At 54.9% G+C, this 19,002-nt stretch overlaps 1 protein-coding gene across 1 annotated transcript; it reads right to left on the bottom strand.

Moving 5' to 3' along the window:
• Positions 1-15,389: 15,389 nt before the first annotated feature.
• Positions 15,390-18,723, bottom strand: LOC112655285 (elongin BC and polycomb repressive complex 2 associated protein). Its single transcript, XM_025440321.3, has one exon. The coding sequence runs from the start codon at positions 18,206-18,208 to the stop codon at positions 17,069-17,071; it is 1,140 nt and encodes a 379-aa protein (XP_025296106.1). The 5' UTR covers positions 18,209-18,723; the 3' UTR covers positions 15,390-17,068.
• Positions 18,724-19,002: the final 279 nt, after the last annotated feature.

Here is a 19,002-nt window from a genome sequence, read left to right as displayed (position 1 = left end):
ACCCTCCCTTGATACCCCAGGTCCCCTCTCTGAGCAGGTGCTGTTACTCAGTCCAGCCCCCAGAGGTGCTTGAGGAGCGTTCAAGGTCACCCCCAAACTAAACAGCCCTAGCCTTGAGCCCTTCAAGTTTGCATGTCTGCTTTTTAGCATCATTCTGCCTCTTCTCCTCTTGTCATCGAGTTGTCACCTGTGGGACTGTCACTTACACTCCTCCTATCTCTGCCGGCCCCCATTCCTTGTGATTGGCAGCTTCCAAGCGTTAGGAAACTAGATTTTGCAGATCAGTGTTTTTCTAGCTGTGCTCTGCCAAGCACTGGGAGTCCTGCGGGGCCTCTCAGAAGCCCCTAGGGGGTAGTGGGAGGGGTAGGAGAGGCTTCCAAGAGGTAGGAGGTGTAGAACAAGCAGGTCTCACCAGCTCCTCACCAGTGGCTTCCATCACAGTAGTTGGACTTTGCCTGGTTTTGTTTCTCTCTGCTTCTACGTGATACCCGTTAGACAAAAGGTCTCAAGCATAAAAGGCTTTTGCAAACCACTGACCTAGAGAAGGGGAGGGCATTGTGAGGAGCAGAGGGCTCCCCAACATGTCCTATGTCTGTGCTTTGGGATGCAGCTTAGTAGAGTCCATTGTGGCTGTTTGGAAGCCCTTGAAAGCCTCCCTTCCAGCTCCTTATTATTGGGTGGATGGTGGGGATGCAGACAGGACGGTATCACTTGACAGAGAGACCAAGCCCTCCATGTATGTCGGTATCACTTGACAGAGAGACCAAGCCCTCTATGTATGTGGGCAAAGCAATGGACCAGAGAAGCAGACCAGGCTTCCAAGCTTCCATATCGAACCATGATGCCTTTTCCTGGGTGGAAGAAGCAGCAAATCACAGGTCATGAGGGCCCTAATCCCCCAAGGGGGCAGAACAGAGTTTTTGCACTGAAGTGCAAAGAACTAGCAGCAGAAAGAACTGGGGCAAGACACAAAGTAGGACTTCCCAAATTGGTACCTAGGGGAGGAGAAACAGGGAACAGCTGTGGAGCAGGTGGCTCTAGGGCAGGAGGGTGTCCCCACTGTAGGCTGAGAGATAATCACACACGCCCTTCCCCACACACCCATTCCTGCCTCTACCACCAACCAGGGCTAAGTCCTGCACAGATAAACCTCCAGGGCTGGAGCAGAGGAGGGGGATGGTGAGCAGGGTCTGGGGCCAGGCCCCATCCTGCCCTCTCTAAGAAGGCCTTTCTGGGGGATCCCTGGGTGGCGCAGCGGTTTGGCGCCTGCCTTTGGCCCAGGGCGCGATCCTGGAGACCCGGGATCGAATCCCACGTCGGGCTCCCGGTGCATGGAGCCTGCTTCTCCCTCTGCCTGTGTCTCTGCCGCGCTCTCTCTCTCTCTGTGACTATCATAAAAAAAAAAAAAAAAAAAAAAAAAAAAGAAGGCCTTTCTGTAGAAGCCTTGCCAGACACAGCAGAATGTGTGGGGATCTTGTTCCTAAGGGTCTTGGGGGATGGGGCAGCTCTCCCTTCTCTTCCCGACCTCCAGGCCCCACTGAACCTCTGGACACAGGCACAATCAGGCATTTCATGCCTCCCAAGGGTCAGAATGAAAGGCCTGTGTCTGTCTGTGCTCCCCTCCCCCTCCCTTCCATCTCCAGATTTTTCCATCTGCCCTTGGGGCACAGCCTCATCTTCCCCTGCCTTTCTGCCTCCTGCCCGCTAAATTCTCTACAGATATCTGGGAACAGAAAAGATTGCCCTTAATACCCTGTACTGCCTTCCACTAACTCGGGTTTCTGACATGCCCAGGAGGGAGTAAAGTCGCTGATGGTCCTCCTCTGTCACTCACAGGAGCCCAGAGAGCTCAATGATACCCGAAGGTCGCCCAGCACTGCTCTCCTGCCTCTCTCCTCCCACTCACCCTGTCCGCCTCCACGGTTTTGCCCTGGCTCTGGGGTGACTCGCCACTTCACCATGGAACCAAACTTCCCACTGGAAAATCCCCAGACGCTGAAATGATGATGATGACCTGGAAGGGCAGTTGAACCTAAAATAGCGAGTTCAAGTCAGAGTTCACCCTTCCAATGGCTAAGTGCCCCCAAGGAGGCTCCCTGTGCAGGCTGGGGGTGCTGATCTCTGATATGTTCTCCCCACCCCCACCCCCGTGCCAAAGCCAGACAAGCAGCCAGGAACTGGCGTCACCGTTCTCCGGTCCTCCAGACACTCGTCCCACCGCCACCACCCGTGAGCAATCGTTCTGGGGCCTGACATTCTGTCGGCTTCACACCACCTCCCAGGGCCCCAGCCAGGAGCGCTTCCTGGAGAAAATATTAAACATGCAAATCTGAGACAGTGCCTTAACGAGCGACAGACTGCACGACCACAGCCTGGCAAACGAGACACACGCCGTCCGGGGGTGGGGGAGTGAGAAGTATATATAGATATAGACTTTGGATCTATCTGTGCAACGTGTGTATGAGGCAGGGAACAGCAGGCGTGGAAAACTAGCGCAGCAGCCTCCAGCTGGGGTGGCCTGAGGTCGGCAGGCGGCTGGTGGGGAGGGAGGGGCAGAAGGATCCCCAAAGCAGCGGAGCTCAGAGTGGGGATGACAAAAGCCCTTTGTGCTTGGACTCAGGGGCGGAGGGGGCTAGAGACACAGGGCAGGGGAGCAGCCATTTGGTTTTGGAGAAGGAAATTGGTTGGAGACTAGGCCTCAAGAAGGAAGAAGAGAGAGGTGGATGACGCAGGAGGCACAAGTGTCGAGAGTCCCAGAGAGAGCCCCTCAACTCTTAAGGGGCCCTGGAAGCTCTTTATCGTAGCACCCACATTGAGCTGGGCGTCACAGAGCTCCCGTGGCATTGGGTCAGTGCGATTCTGCCCTGGTCCAAACCGACGTGAGGTTTACGATGCTGCTGCTCTCAACATTTCCTCTACGGATCAGATCGGATCGGATCATAGCAGTCCGGGGACCCACGCAGCTTCCCATACAGCAGGTCTGGGTGGGACCTGAGATGCTGCGTTTCCAGCAAATCTCGGGATGCCAGTGCTGCTGGTCCTCAAACTCCAACGGAGCAGCAAGGGTCTGCAAGGAATTAGAACGACGTGAAGGCGGCTTTGCTTAGATGGACTTAGAAGTCACAGGAGTCCCTAAGGGTCCAGGGTGCTGATGCAGATGGTCTCTCCATGGGCTCCAGCAGTATCCAAGGAATTACAACCATGGAGCCCTGGCCTGAGCCTAAGCTGACATGGAACGCCCAGGCCAGGGTGTCCGGGAGCCTCCAGCAGCCCACGCGGAGAAGCAGTCCACAGGGCTCCAGACCCACCAAAGCCCACAGGGCTGAGAGTGATGCAGAATCTAAGGGGGACTGAGTTGACGATACAAGATACAAGCCCCGACTGGCTTCAGAGTCTCATGGAGCCCATGAGGAATTCGATTGAAATGGAGCCCACCATGCCTACATGGGTCTGGACTGACTCAGAACCCACAAGGGACTAAGCTGACACCCACACTGGCACAGAGTGACATGGAGCACACAGGGTTTGGACTGATGGGGTGCCTGAAACAGAGCCCCTGACCTAAAGAAAGGGCCCCAGATGTGGCAGGGGCTCTCCGTGGGTGGACTCCTGGGATGCAGAAGCCACGGAGGGATGGGAGGAATGGTGCACAGGGGAGAGGAGGGGAGGGGTAGGAGCCCAGCAGCCAGCTCTGGGGCTGCTGTGAGCCCGCTGGCCACGGGCTGAATGGTACTTGGCTGGGCCCCAGGAGAAAGGTGTTGAGAGAGTAGGTGCTGCTGCCACCGCCCCAACAGCTCAGACGGAGGAGGAAGCAGGAAGGTGGAGGCAGAGCCAGGGCGGCACCGGGCCCTGGCACAAGGAGAACACGTCCTACGCAGGGAGGGCCGGCATTGAGGGGGGCTCACTGCCCTATTTGGGGCCCCTGGCATTCCAATTCCCTGCTCCCAGTACACATAGAGACATGCAGGGTTGTGGGGTTAGGGCTTAGGGGCTTGGGTTGATGGGCATCCAGCACTGGGGGGAGAGATGAACAAGTGTCTCCCTGGTTAGGGAACTTAGGGCCCACAGAAGTAAACATTCTCACTGGGATGGAAACCCTTCCCATGCAGTCAGGTTCCTAGGCAGGTGCCCTGACTCTGTTGCATCCTTCCCCAGGGACAAGATAAAAAATAATGGAGGTTTTCCCCCTCCCCAGATCCTTGGCAAAGACCCTCCATCAGTATCTAGACACGGATGCTTTCCATCTTTTTCTTAAGTAAATCTAGCCCTCACTCCCCCCATCCAACCAGACAGCCCTTGATCCTCTTCCCCACCCAGGCAAGAGGCTCCTCAGGGCCTACTTGCAGCTTCTCTTTACCTCCAGGTGAAAGGAGAGAAGGGAGGGAGGGAGGGGTGTCACTATGGATCCCTGCTGTGGCAGGTCTGGTGGTATCAGGCAAGGGGGACCCCAGCCTTTTTTCCAAGGGAAAAAGAGACATTTTTCTTGACCAAAGCCCCAAACATCTGTTTAATGCAACATCTGGCTTCCCCACTGCACTAGCCCCAAGCCAGTACATCCCCAAATCTCGACCTCTGCCTTTGTCTCCCCACTACCCCCATTTCTGGTCCCTGTGTGGGAAGCTTCTCTGATACTTCCAGTCTGTTCTTTGTCCCCCTCGCCCCAAGGCAGGTGTCAAGAAAAGGTTGGGGGCTCCCAGGTCCAAGGATGCCTTTCCCTGTGCCCTCCCCCTCCTCTTCATCCACCTCTGCCATCTTTCCCCATTCAACCTGATACTGCTGGAGAATCGATCCCTAACTTCACTCCCGCCTGCACGCTGACCTAGTTTCTGGCTCAATGCAGAGGGGACACGTCCTTACACGCTCCTAGACACAGAGCCCTGCATAGCCAAGAGACAGACACACCCTCAGTGCGCCTGGGATTGACAAATGCAGGTGTGTATCCCCAGACACTCTCAGGCTCATGCACACGTGTGTGTACACAGCTGGAGACACCTTCCCAGTTCAGGAGCATGTCAGGGTCCACTTCATGGGCACATACATACACAAGGCTCTCTTGTTCACAGGACCAGGGAACACAGTGGCAGACATACAGGCCCTCATAAGCCATAGACACAATTCCCCACAGGGGCTCCCTGACTCCATCTCCAGTTCCAGCTTGTAGATCCTCATTCTTTAGGCCAGGAAAACACTAAAGGAGGCATGTGGCCCCCCATCCGGCCCTGCTGCCATGCTGCCACAGCCATAGGGATGGGAATCACCCCAAACCCAGGAACGGATCCCCTGTGTCCCCTCCTCTCTCCACTGTGCCCACTCCGTAAAACTGCAGGTCTTACTTCCCTGTGACAAGACCCTGTACCTCCATGAAAGGGATCAAGGGTCGGGGAACTTCCCTTCCGTTTTCATGGCAACAAAATCAAGGTTACAAGGCCAGGTCTGTGGACACCACAGGAGGTGGAGCAAAGCAACCTCTACTACAGGGCCTTGAGCATCTTAATCACTCAGTTACTCCTCTGCTAAAACAAAGAGTTGATCGCATAGGTAGAGAATATGAAAGCCTTTGTAAATGGCTAAGCTCTGCCACATAAATGCAAGAGATCGTTATCATTCTGCCTGTCAATGTCTGCGTGGGGGCAGAGGGGATCTCCCACATCTGCATCCGGACAGCCCCATCCTATGCTACAGGAAGTCACTCAGCCCAGAAGGAAATGGGGGACCGAGACCCAGGGAAGACAGTCTAGGGGCAGAGGAAAGGCTCATTCCTCTCTCTGCACTGCCCACATGCCCATATTTCAAAGACTCGGCTCTTAACTCCCAGAATGCCTCTCCAACCCAAGTCCTGCTGTCATCCTGCGTGGCCTTGGAGGTCCCTGTAAAGGTGGAAGGGTAAGCAGCCTCCACTAGCCAAAGTTCCCCAGTTCCAGGGCTACCTCTTTCCATGCAGCTGCTCTGTGCCCTCCCCAGCACCTTCCATGCTTCTCCATCGTCTGCTGAATTCTTGCCACCCCCACCCCCACTCCGGGCTTAACTACCTTCCCTGTCCAACCCCTGAATCCATCACTTCAGACCCTCATTCCAGTGACCCCTGACATCTTCTGCCTATAATGGGAAGAATTCCCACCTTGGGCCTATCCACCTACCTGCTGCACTCCTAGACACCAGAGACTAAGCTCAGCTGGAAAAAGCTCCCCCTCCCCCAGGAAATTTGGGGGCTCCACCAACTCTGGGTTTCCCATTCTCTCTGCCTTGTTAGCAGATGCCATCTCTCAACTGAGTTCTACCCAAGTCTCTCCCCTGCCCCACAGCACCCCTCAACTGAGTCTCCAACTTCTCAGAGAAAATGGAAGCTCTCTAGAAAGTTCGTTTGCCTCCCTGCTCCCACAGCTGCCAAGTTGCCTGTCTTTATGCTCGTCTGCTCTTCCATCTCTTGCATGTGCGTGTATATCTGTATGCATATGTGCATGAGTCAGGCACGTCTGGGAACACACATTTCCTTCCCCCTCCACCTGAGCTCATGGTCTCAGCCCCTGCCCCTCCAGGGAGGCCTCACTCCTTCACTCATCCTTTTGCCAGTGTCTTCAACCCCCCAATCTTCCCCAGATCCACCAAAACCATGCTTCATGTGAGTACCCTTCTGGATCTTTCTCCATCTCTTTCCTTCACATGCCAGTTCCTCAAAGAGATGGCTCTGCTGGCTGTATCTACTTCTTTACCTCCCATTTCACCCCAGCATGCCCTTGAAAGGGCTCAATACAATCACCATGGGACACCTGGGTGGCTCAGCAGTTGGGCATCTGCCTTTGGCTCAGGGTATGACCCGGTTCCAGGTATCGAGTCCCACATCAGGCTCCCTGTGAGGAGTCTGCTTCTCCCTCTATGTCTCTGCTCTCTTTGTGTCTCTCATGAATAAATAAATAAAATCTTTTTAAAAAATTAAAAAAAAATACAGTCGCCATGACCTCCTCGCTGCCAAGGCCATGGATCTTCTTTACCACCCCCCCTTTTTAAAAGATCTTACTTATTTATTCATGAGAGACACAGAGAGAGAGGCAGAGACATAGGCAGAAGGAGAAGCAGGCTCCCTTCAGGGAGCCCAATGTGGGATTTGATACCAGGATCCTGGGATCATGACCTGAGCTGAAGGCAGAATGTTCAACCACTGAGCCACCCAGGCGCCCTTTAATCCCTTATTTTATCTGATCTTTGTGCAACATTCAACCCTGTCCCCCTCTTTCTCTTCCTGGATACACTGTCCGCTCTCGCTTCTTGCATTAATGAGGATAAGTTATAGTGTAGTAGTAGTCTAACACAATACAAAATTAAAATGCAATATAATATAATAGTAACCTACCTAATTTTTTTATTAGACCAATTAACGGTATCAGTTGGGCTATGCTAAATTGTATTATAGCTTGGTTAGGCTAAGTTGTATTCGTTACACTAAACTCCTATAACAAAGAGATCCAAAAAAGACAGTGGCTTAAAAATGTAGTTTCCTTCTTCTCATGTTCAGAGTGAACATTCCAGGGCAAGTGGGAAACCCCTGGGCAGGCATTCCAACGAAACCCAGGTTCTTTCTGTGGTGTTGCTGCACTGCCCCCTAGGGCATTATCAACGACCCAAGACTGGAGCTGGGTGGCCCCCAGGCTGGGCTGCCCAGCACAGGAAAGGGAAAAGGAGTAGAAAAGGTACATTTAGGGTCTTGAGAAGCGCCCACACCACCTCCCCCTGGCACCCCATGGCAGGAATATGGTGGCACCTGACCTTGAGATCTTGAGGGAGGCTGGGAGGCAAGTCAGCTGGGCAGCCATTCAGCACAGATTCTGGTGGTAAACCAACAGCAGTCACCAGAGCCTCCCTCTCACCTTCCCTAATGTCCCTCAGGGTTCTCTCCTTGGATCCCTCTTCTCTTGACACATGCTGCTGGTCCTTCATGTCCAGTCATATGTGGACGACTCCAAACATTTCAATCTGCACTCCAGATTTCCCACTTGAGCAGCAGACCTACCTGGGTACCAAAATCCAAAAGCCGGGACCCAAGCCAGCCTCACAGACTCCTCCTCTCCCTCACCCCACATTCAGCGCTGGCAATTCTACTCATCTCCAATGAGGACTCTGTTCTCCTTCTCCCTGCTGACTCCTCCATCGTTTCTCACAGCTTCCAAGCTGGTCTCCCTGCCTCCATCCGCCTCCCCAAAACTTCGCACCATCCTCCAGTGAAACATGGGCATCTGTCAAGGCCCTAAGCGCTCTTCTTCTCCCTTTCCAGTATTTCCCTGAGCCCCACATCCAGCCTCCCAGCCTCCATTCCCACAGACTCCCAGGTGCCTCACACGAGTATATCTGTGGCCCTCCCCTCTTCACCGAGCATCAGACCCAAATACCCAGCTTGGATGTCTCAAGGTGTCTCAGACCCCACAGGTTCAAATCCGAACTCAGGATGTGCCCCCAGCTCCCACTTCAGCGCAGTGTTCCCTGTCTCATTGTCAGCCCAGTGTCTGAAGTCAGTGTCCTGAGATCTGCTCTTGTCACTGCCCTCTCCTTCATCTCCCAGCTGACCCTCCCCACATCTGGTCAACGGTACCTGAGTTGGCTTCGCTCTAGGTCTCCATTCCCACCCCTGCCACCCACCTCTGGCCTGGACTGTGACAACAGGCTCCTCACCAACCTCCTCGCATCTGCCTTGGCTCACATGATCCACTCTGAAGGTGCAGTGATCCTCTCCAAATGCAAATCTGCTTGTCACAGCCCCGCTTAAACCCATCTCGGGCTTCCCAGTGCTCTGAGAACAAGCCAAAATCCTTACCACAAGGCCCTGCAAGATCCAGCCCTGCCTCTGCCCCTGTGCAGCTTCTCCCCCCTGCTCTAGGCTCTAGTCATGTTCAGTTCTTTGATGTACCTAGCTCTGCCAGCCCCAACACCATCATCCAATTGTTCCTGCCGCCCCAAACACTGCCCTCCGCTCTCCCTGCCATGAACCCCTAGTCATCTTCCCAAGCTCATCAGGAGCTTTGCTTCCCCAGAGACTCCTCTGCTCTCCCTGACTAGGACAAACGCTCAGGACACAGCCCTTGGCCCCCTGCACATCTTTTTCACAGCACTTGTCTCAACTGTGTGACTGTTGACTTCATTCTTCTGTCCCCCACCCACAAACTCCAGAAAGCCAGGACCCTGCCTGTTTTTGTTTTTTGTTTTTTTTTTTTTTTAGATTTTATTTATTTATTCATGAGAGACACAGAGACAGGCAGAAACATAGGCAGAGAGAGAAGCAGGCTCCCTGCAGGGAGCCCAATGTGGGACTCGATCCCAGGACCCTGGGGTCACAACCTAAGCCAAAGGCAGATGCTCAACCACTGAGCCACCCAGGTGCTCCTAGGACCCTGCCTGTTTTGCTCACACAGTCTCTCCACGCCTGGCACAATGCCCCGTACAAAGTAGGGGCTCGGTTAATATTTGTTGAACAAAAGGTAAGTAAAGGAAAGTTTATGGCCGTCGCAGTCTGATCAGGCCATCCTTTAGGGGCTCTTTGTTGCCTTCAGAAGAAACTCCTTACCCTGATATATACCCAGATCTTTTGTGATCTGACCTCTATCTACTTCATCTCTTGTCATCCATATCCCGCACTCCAGGCAATATGATCTGTTTAAGGGCCCTATTCACTCAAGCTGCCCACTCTGTGCTCTGTCCTCAGCACCTCCCTGGCCTTCTCCACTTCATGAACTATCTACCTTTGAGACCCAATTCAGATTTCTCCTCCTCTGGGAAGTCCTCCCTGATTCCCCAGGGCTCCCACCTGCTCCATTGATCCTTCAGCCTCACTAATCTCTACCTTGTCGTGCCACACTGTGGCTGTTTGCTCACTTGTCTCTCTCCCTTCCTAAGCCGCAAGCTTTGGGGAGAGGAACACAATGTTTGAGCTATTTCTTCTCTACAACCCTTAGCCCATTGTCCATGGCAATGAAAAGAAATACTGCCACATGAAACAGCACGATGAATATCAAATGTATAAGGTTGAACAAAAGAAGCCAGGACCGAAAAAGTACCTTTCACTTCTATGAAGGTTAAAAACATTCCAGATGAATTTGCAGGGATAGAGGCCAGCAAGGTGGTGGTGTCCAGGTTGTTCCCAGAGGGCTAGACTAGAAAAATGGGTGGTGATCACACTGGTAGGCACATGTGTAATGTTAACCAAGCTGGATTTTCGTGCATTTTAAAGTAGATAACTTTACCTCTGTTTTTTTTTTTTTTAAGCGATATAATTGTGCAATTGATCATCATGGATAAAAACCTTCTGTGTCAAAAAAAAAAAAAAAAAAAAAAAAAACCTTCTGTGTCTGAGTCACTTCCTGCTAGAGTCTCCTGGTTTTAGGTGGTGATATTACACATCCCTCTCCCCAAGCCCAGAGAGGGTAAACCACTTGGCTGGAGCAGCCAGCACGTCTGTGGAGAGCCAAGAAGGAGACTGCATGTCCTCCTTTTCCCATGCAGCTTTAGGCTCCTCGGGGTCAGGTTCTGTGTCTTTGTGTCTCTGGCACAGCACTCTGTGATTTCCAAATATTGGTGGGAGGCTGCCTCTGGTCTACAGCTGGTTGCTGCTGAGGTGGTGAAACATGGCAGCAGTGTAGTCATTAAGAGCACTGACTCCGGGGTGCCTGGGTGGCTCAGTGGGTTAAGCGTCCAACTCTTGATTTTGGCTCAGGTCATGGTCTTAGGGTGGTGGAATTGGCCCCCGCATCAGGCTCTGAACTCAGCACAGAGTCTGCTTGATTCCCTCTCCCTCTCCCTCTGCCCCTCCCCTCACTCATGAGTGTATGCATGTGTTCTTTCTAAATAAAAAATAATTTTTTTAATTTTTATTTATTTATGATAGTCACAGAGAGAGAGAGAGGCGCAGAGACACAGGCAGAGGGAGAAGCAGGCTCCATGCACCAGGAGCCCGATGTGGAATTCGATCCCGGGTCTCCAGGATCGCGCCCTGGGCCAAAGGCAGGCGCCAAACCGCTGCACCACCCAGGGATCCCTAAAAAATAAAATCTTAAAAAAAAAGAGCACAAACTCTAACGGTACAATTCTGTGTGGGCTTAACCTCTCTATACCTGTTTCCCCAGCTGCAAAATGGGGATAATAATAATAATACCTACCTCTTAGTGTTGCTCTGTGGATTAGATGAGCAACTAGGCATAAAGCCCTTAGAACGGTGCCCAGCTCCAAACCTGTGCCATGTAAGTGTTTGTTATGACAACTGCTATTAGGGGAAAACCCAATCAGACAGACTAGAGTTAAACCGCTCCTCCACTGGCTGTGTGACCTCAGTAAAATTAATTAACCTCTCTGAGCTTCCCATTTCCTCACCTACTAAACAGAAATAATAATATCTATTGTTACGAAAGCAAGATAATGTATGCAAAGCACCTGACTAAATTCCTTGTAGGCAGAGACCATGTCCAACACATCCCTTTCCCCAGGCCCCAGCACTGGGAGGTGCTCAAATACTTGCAAGACTTAACTTCCTTCCCCCATCCACCCTTCTCCAGGCTGGCATCATCCTCTGGCGCTAGCAGACAGCAGCATCTAGTGGACGGCTCTGGAACTGCATCCCGGCCAAGTGCCACTCCCCGCGCTCCTGTGTGATCCTTTAAATAAGCCTTTAAAAATATGCACTCTGCATTGGACAAGTATTCATCGTGTGCCTGGTGTTACGGGACACAGACTCAGGACCTAAAGAAAATTAAATGCAAAATACAAGATGACTGTAGAAATAAGGAGAAAAAAATCACAACTATAAGCTTATCATCAATAACCTTAATTTTTAATCTCTATTTAAAGAAAATATAAACACTATGTAGGGGAAGTTGGCACACTGGATAGTGTCTCCTTAGGAAGTTTCTACAATTATGGAGTGATTTTGAAGTGGCCGTTTCGTGTTAATAACTCCCAATTAAGGCCAAAGCAATGAAATAAAAGCTTAGGACAGACAGAAAGATGATTTCCCCCCTGGTGGCTGGACTTAGCTTCCCAGGTTCTCCATGAAGAGGGGGGAAAGGGGAGTGTTTGACTCCAAAGCCCGAATTGCTCCACCACACTCCACCACCCCTGCTCCAGACATAAAAGAGATAAAGATGGTCTAAAGATGGCATGGATGACATCCAACGGGGGGAAATCAAAAAAGACTTTGTGGAGAGATGCCATTTCAAATGAGCTTTGGAGAATGGAGGTAAAAAAGAGGTGGGTGGCTGGGGAAGGAAGGATAGTCCAATGTGATGGACCACATGGTGCATAAAGTGAAGAAACAGGGCCATGAGAATTAGGGTTGAATCCTAGAAGGCCCCAAATGATAGGCCAAGGAGGCTGCATTTAATAAAATCAGGGAACTTGCTGAGTAGGAAGGTAATCAGATGCGAGGGTATCAGAGGAAAACCAGAGATATAGAAACTAGTAAGGTGGCTACTGCAATAGCCCAGACTAGGCATCCAGTGTGTCACACCCTCATGGAGAGGATACAAGAGGCTCAGGAGACACCAGCAGGAGGCGGAGGTTCAGAAATAGACAGCAGTTAGTCAAAGGAGAGGACCCTGGTGAGAATTCAAGGAGCTGAGGCTTGAGGAGTAGAAAGGCAGAGCTGTCACCAGAATGTTGGCTGACTGGTGGGGGCGGGGGCTGATGTGGGCAGGGCGTAGAGACGCTGAGCTGAGTTTTCAATAGGAAAGTATGAGTTGCCAGCAACCACTTGGAGATACTGGGACCAAAGCTCAGAAGAGGGGCTAGGCTGGAGGGCAAGGAGGCAGGGACAGTCATTTCGATTCTTACCTACGCAAGTGCCAGATGACTTGAGAGGGAGGAAGAGATGAAGGGAATCACCTGGGGAGACATAGCAGCGAAGGGGAGACACCACCTGGACATCACGGAGCTCCTTGTATTTTAAAGCTTCCTGAAGTCAGAGGAAAAAGAGGGAGCAGAGAAGACAAAGCAGGGACTACTTTATTTTTATTTCTATTTTTTTAAAGATTTTATTTATTCATTCATGAGAGACACAGAGAGCGGCAGAGGCACAGGCAGAGGGAGGAAAAGCAGGCTCAAGGCAGGGAGCCTGATGCAGGAATCGATCCTGGGACTCCACACCCTGGGCCAAAGGCAGGCACTAAACGGCTGAGCCACCCAGGGATCCCTTTATTTTTATTTCTTTTTAAGATTATTATTTATTTATCTATGAGAGACACACACACACAGAGAGGCAGAGACACAAGCAGAGAGTTCTCCATGCAGGGAACCTGACATGGGACTCAGTCCTCAGTCTCCAGGATCATGCCCTGGGCCGAAGGCAGTGCTAAACCACCAAGCCACCCAGGCTGCCCCAGAGCAGGGACTTCTTATGGGAGGAGAACTAACCGACCCTGGTGAATATCCAGCAGAAGTCATGGAGGAACACAAGGGTCAGGATGGCCCGGAGGCAACCCCTGGATGTGTGGTTGGGGGGCTGTGGTGAGTGACTCTGGAAAAAGTCATGTCAGGGAGAAGTCAAGCTGCAAAGATTTAAGAGGCAAGAAGCAGAATATGTGGGGGCAGCTCCCAGGAGGAGGGAGGTATGGCAAGCAGAGCTAGACTAGAAAGAGGCGGGCAAGGCGCCTGGGGAACACAATTTAAGGAGTCCCTTCACTCTCAGGGTCCTGCAGGTGGTCTTGATGAGGAGGGGCAGACAACTGGCCCCAGAGCTGTTGGGGGGGGGGGCACAGAAGAGAGACCATCTGAGACTGAAAGGAAAGAGAACACCCAGAAAGAGACCCAGGCAGAAGCCAAGGAAGACCCTCCACCTCCATATCCCACCAAACACATGGGGACCACTGGCAGAGCATCAGAGGATGCGAAGTTTGGGTGGAGAGAGGGAGAAGGAAGGACACACACCTAATGACAATCTAAGAACAGGGGCTGGGGACACTGAAGAGGCTCCAAAGGGAGGGCTCCAAAGGGAGGGCGCGGAAACAGGAAGGGAGGAAGGGAGACTCATGGGACCCTTCTGGGGAGACTGAGTTGCCCTCCTGGCTCAGTATTGTGGGGGGTGGAGTCCTAGCATCCTTGGGGTTAGCCTGGAAAAAGCAAGGAGTCCAAGTCTACTCTTTCTCCAAACTGCTCCAATTCAGGAAGACTTACGGCCCCACACCCAACCAACCCCACATACTGCAGCATGTGCTTCCTTCCCCCAGAAAATCTGGGCAAGTTTCCCCTTTCAGGAACTCCATTTCTGTAATGGGCTGAATGGCAATACCCCAAAAAGATCTCTGTATCCTAACTCCCCTCCCTCCGAAACCTATGAATGTGACCTTATTTGGAACAAGGGTCTTTCCAGATGTAACCAAATTACGACTGGCAAAATGAACTCATGCTAGATTATCTGGGTGTGCCCTAAATCCATAAGTGTCCTTATAAAAGACACAAGTAGAGGGAGGGAGGGAGGGAGGGCCACGTGTAGATGGAGGCAGATGGGAGTGATGTGGCCGCAACCCAAGGAACGCCTGGAGCCTCCAGGAGCTGGAAGGAGCAGGGAAGGGATTCTCCTCGATAGCCTTGGGAGAGAGCAGGGCCCTCCCAACAACTTAACTTTGGACCCCTGGCCTCCAGAAGCGTGAGAGGAAAGATTTCCCTTTGTTGGAAGGCACCAAGTTTGTGGTAAATTGTTACAGCAGCTGCAGGAAAACTAATACAGTTCCCCATTCTGCGGAATGACTAGAAAGCTTCTAGAGAGGCTTCTAGCCCTGAGTTTCTCCAAATTAAACCATTCAGCAAGGGAGGGGAGTTCCAGGTCTGGCCAAAAGGTGTGTTTTTTAACTCACCGCCTAGACTCCTTCCAGGCTAAGGTTTAATGTTGAATGCTTTCACCAAAGGAGGAAGGAGGGCAGACAAATTCACTGCATCACACCTCACTGTCAGGGAAGTAGAGTCCGCAAAGGGTATTCTAAGGACCCCCCTTCCTCCTGCTCCCAGAGCGCGCACCATCCCGCCCAGGCTGGTGGAGAAAGGGCCAAAGCTGACCCCGGACCACATTAGTAAAAGCAGGGAGATTTTTAAAAACGGGAGCCTGCCTTTCAGAATTTCTCCTTATAGACAAGACCCCCTCTTCCCACCTCTCAGGTCGGCCTTTTTCCTCCGCCTTCCCCGATCTTGAGGGGCGTAAAATAAGCTGGATACCCCTGAACCCTGAAGCACAGGAGTGGGAGGCCCTCTCCCTGCCCTCCCCCTCCTCCCCACAACACAGCTGGAGGGGGGAGGGGAGGTCAGCCGGGTTCAGAAAGGCCAGATGTTGAGGAGAAAGAGAGCAAAGTCCAACCCACGCCCACCTACCCCACCCCCATCCTCACCCCCTTGGGGTGGGGGTGGGAAAAAAAATGAGAAGAGACAGCTTTTAAAACAAACAAAATTTTTGTGGCCCCAAACAGTTTTTCTCGGGAATCTGCTCTATGCAAACAATAACAACTTTTTACAAAGCATTTTCACAGAAAAGGAGACAAGTCCTTCCCCAGTATCGAACGTGGGAACTGTTCCTCCCTCACCCCGTTTTGGGGGGGGCAAGGGGGTGCTATTCACTAGTGTGGGCAGAAGGGTCACTGGGTCCCTCACTTGGCGGGCAGATCTGTCACCCCCAGGTTCCCCTCACACCTAAGGAGTCTCCCTAAGAGCTAACCTCCCCTGACCTCACCTGGGTGGAGGAGAGGGCCAGTTCAGCCCTCTCAAACTCTAGGGGGTCCTCCCAGCAGCAGCCGGGGCGGGGTCCAGGCCTACCACTCCCCTCCCCCCCTGGAAAACAGCACCTCTGACCTCAAAACTAATCCCCTAGCCCTGCCCCCATCGGATCCATCAGGTCCCTGACAACTCCCGAAATGCCTGGAGTTAGGGAAGGAAGCTGCAGACAACTAGCCCAGCTCCCATTCAAACTCAAACTCCGCTCCTTCAGGCCCCGCGGGACCCTGGAGGTTAGGGCAAGAACTCCTCAATTTACCCCTTCTGTAAGGAGCAGCTGGCCTCACCTCTAGCCTTTGAGGGGGCTGAGTTTTGGGTGTCCAAAGACTGGACCCAGGCCTGCCCTCTACCTCCACCCTCTCTCAAGCATAAATCGGTGGAGAGGACCTCGAAAGGCAACTTGTTTGGTCTGATTTTATTGACTCTTCCACCTTCTATTACTTTCCCTGGGACCATCCCCGGCCCTTTCCCCAGGCAAGGTCTGCGCCTTTGGAGGGGAGGCGGTCCCCCGGCCAGTCCCCTACAAACCAGAGAAGCAAACTGGGGGAGGGGGGCTGATGGATCCAGGAGGAGGACCTATTTTACCCATTGGACCTTTTAAACTGAAAGCAAACAGGAAAAATTAAAAGGGAGAAACTTCAAAAAGCGGACAAAAGGGGAAAGGCTGGTGGCTGAGACTGAAGACATCACCAATTAGGGGTCACCTGCCTTGGTCAGGGGGAGAGGGCTCGGGAAAAGAGGGAGGGAGTGATCTGCCCCTAGCTCAGGCTGTCCCCAGCTCAGGCTGTCCCCTCCCCCATGAAGGCTCTGGCGGGGCTCGGAGTGCAGGGGAAGGCCGGAGGGGAGTGAAGGGTTAAAGGCCTGGATGGTGGGGGTGGGGGATGCCCCCAGGGAGCTGCCAATCACCTCCCCACCCCCACGACGGCCCCCTCCACCCCAGGCTCGCCCACAGAAACAACCGGTTTGTCCATCACCAAGGTCTCTCTCCCTCTTTTTTTTCCTTGTCTTTGAGCGGTAGCCTCCTTTACTCCCCCTGGGGTGAAGGCCCTGCCCCCAGAGATCCGAGATGGAAGAGGGGAGGGATTGGAATCTATGTCATTAAGCCTTTTTCCGTTAAGCCTTCTCCTGACTGCAGCCCTTGGTTCGTCTCCAAAGGATGAGGGGGAGGGGGTGTCACCCCAAACACTTAGGTGCTTGAAGATCACTGTCACTTGAGGTCCCTCTGACCGCAGCCCATAAAACGTAAAGGAACAGGCAAAATGTGAGAAACGAGGCCCTATCCTGGGGCCCAAAGCTTGGCCGTGGCCCCAAATTTTCCCCGTTGGCAGAAGAGGTCTCAGGCTCAAAGTTCCTCCAGGTTGATCCCCCAGAATTTGAGGCCTGGGGGCTCAGGGACAGCAGGACCCCCTATCTGCCACCTCCACAGCGGGTGGGCAGGCGGGGGCTTAGCGTCTCCCTGCAGGCGAAGCGAGGATGCCGGCCCTAAGTCTCCGTCCTCCCCCACCACCAGGGCCGGGGGGCAGGGGAAGGAGTCGAGGAGGCTGAAGGTGCTCGAGGTGGGGAGCGTCGGTGCCGGGCGGCGGGGCTGTGCGCTGCGATGGGGGGGCGGCGGCCGTCGGCGTTTCTTGGCGGTTCCCCGGGCGGGCCCTTTCGCAGGCGGCCGCTCCGGGCCCCGGCGCAAACTCGGAGTGTCGAGGGCGAAGCCCTTCGCGTAACACCAAAGTTTCGACCGGCGGATCAGACGATCGAAATGTTCCTGGCGCAGATCGCCGGGCGCGGCCGGGGCTCCGCCGGCCGTCGGGGGGCTGGCGGCCGGTGCCTCCGGGGCGGCCTGCGGGGCGTTTCCATCGACTGCGGCCGTCTGGCCCGGCGCGGGCGGCTCCGGCGCGGCCCCGGGACCCGCGGGCTCGGGGGCGAGGCCCGCAGGTGGCGGCGGAGGCGGGGAACCGGGCTCCTGATGGGGGCTGGCGGCGGGGCCGGGCTGGGAGTCGAGACCCGAGGCTGGCCGAGGCGGAGCGGAGGCGGAGCTGGTCGGAGATTCCCGAGGGCGCCGGGGCGCCGGGCAGCGGCCGGGAGGTCCGCCGGAGCGAGAGCCCAAGTGCGGGAAACCGCCTCCGCCCTCTTCCTCCTCGCCGCGGCCCCGGCACACTGCGGCGTCGGCATCCTGACCGGCCGGGGAGTCCGGGTCGCTGGACCGCCCGGCGGGTCCCGCGAGGTGCTTCAGGCCATCCGGGGCCCAGCCGCCGGTGCACAGGGGGGCGCGAGGGCCCAGCAGCACCGGGCCCCGCGGCGCCAGCTCCCCAGGCCCCAGGTCCAGAGAGGACGCCCGAGGTTTGGCAAGGGCGCAGAAGGCAAGGGCACGCAGGCACAGCGGAGAGAACTCCTGGGTCCCCCGACGCGGCTTCCGGGGTGTCGGGGAGCAGGGCGACCCTCGCGGGGACGCCGGCACTGCGAGGCGGGGAGCGGGGCACAGAGTTTCCATGGAACCGCCCGGGGGGGTGCCCACTGCGGGGGCCCTGGTCCCAGCGGCGGTGTGCCCGGGCTGCCCGAAGAGCCCACGGGCGAGGGGAACATCGCCCCCCCTCGACGGGGAGGTCTCTGCTCACGGGCGCCCCCGGCCCGCAACCCCGGGCCGCGGAGCTCTGGCTCCCTCCTCGATCTCGTCACGCGGCCCTCCCGGCGGCCGGACTCCTGGGTCCCTGCGAGTCCCGGCGCGGTCGGCCGCCCTTCCTGCCGCCGCGTTCCCTGCGCAGCCCCGGCGGGAGCCCCTCTCGAGTAGACCAGGGCGCAGAGGCCGGGGAAACAAAGCGGCCGGCGGCCGCGGGAGGCGGGAAGGACCCCGGGCCCGGCACCCGGTGCCCGGGCCCAGGCGGCGGGGAGGGCGCCTTCCGCCCGCTCGGCTTCTTTCTTCCCCGCTGGCTCCCGGAGACCGCGTTATAGAGAACTGCCCCCTCGCTGCCCCAATACCAGCGCCGGGGCCGCGAGCCCGCCGCTGATTGGGCGCCGCTGCCTGTGACGTTGGCCTGGACCCCACCCCTCCGGCGGCACCGCCCCCGTCCCCATTCCGCACACAGACACACACACGTGGACCCGGCGCGGCGGCGGCTGGGAGGGAGGAGGAGAGGGAGCGTGTGCGGGTGGGATCGCGAGGGGCGAGACGCGCCGCTGCACGTGGCCCGGTGGCGTCCCGCCCTCTAGTCGTCGCGGAACGCGTCGCTTTTCGCTTAGCAGCCACGGTTTTCGCATCTGTAAAATGGGAATGTTCACATCTGCCCT

The sequence above is a fragment of the Canis lupus genome, chromosome 9, assembly GCF_003254725.2.
Source record: "Canis lupus dingo isolate Sandy chromosome 9, ASM325472v2, whole genome shotgun sequence".
Classification (NCBI taxonomy): domain Eukaryota; kingdom Metazoa; phylum Chordata; class Mammalia; order Carnivora; family Canidae; genus Canis; species Canis lupus.
The sequence above is the reverse complement of the archived record's forward strand: the minus strand, read 5'-3'. Positions and strand labels throughout refer to the sequence as shown.

Excerpts from the sequence above, each read along its gene's own strand:
- LOC112655285 (XM_025440321.3), bottom strand. The coding sequence starts at position 18,208 with ATGGAAACTCTGTGCCCCGCTCCCCGCCTCGCAGTGCCGGCGTCCCCG.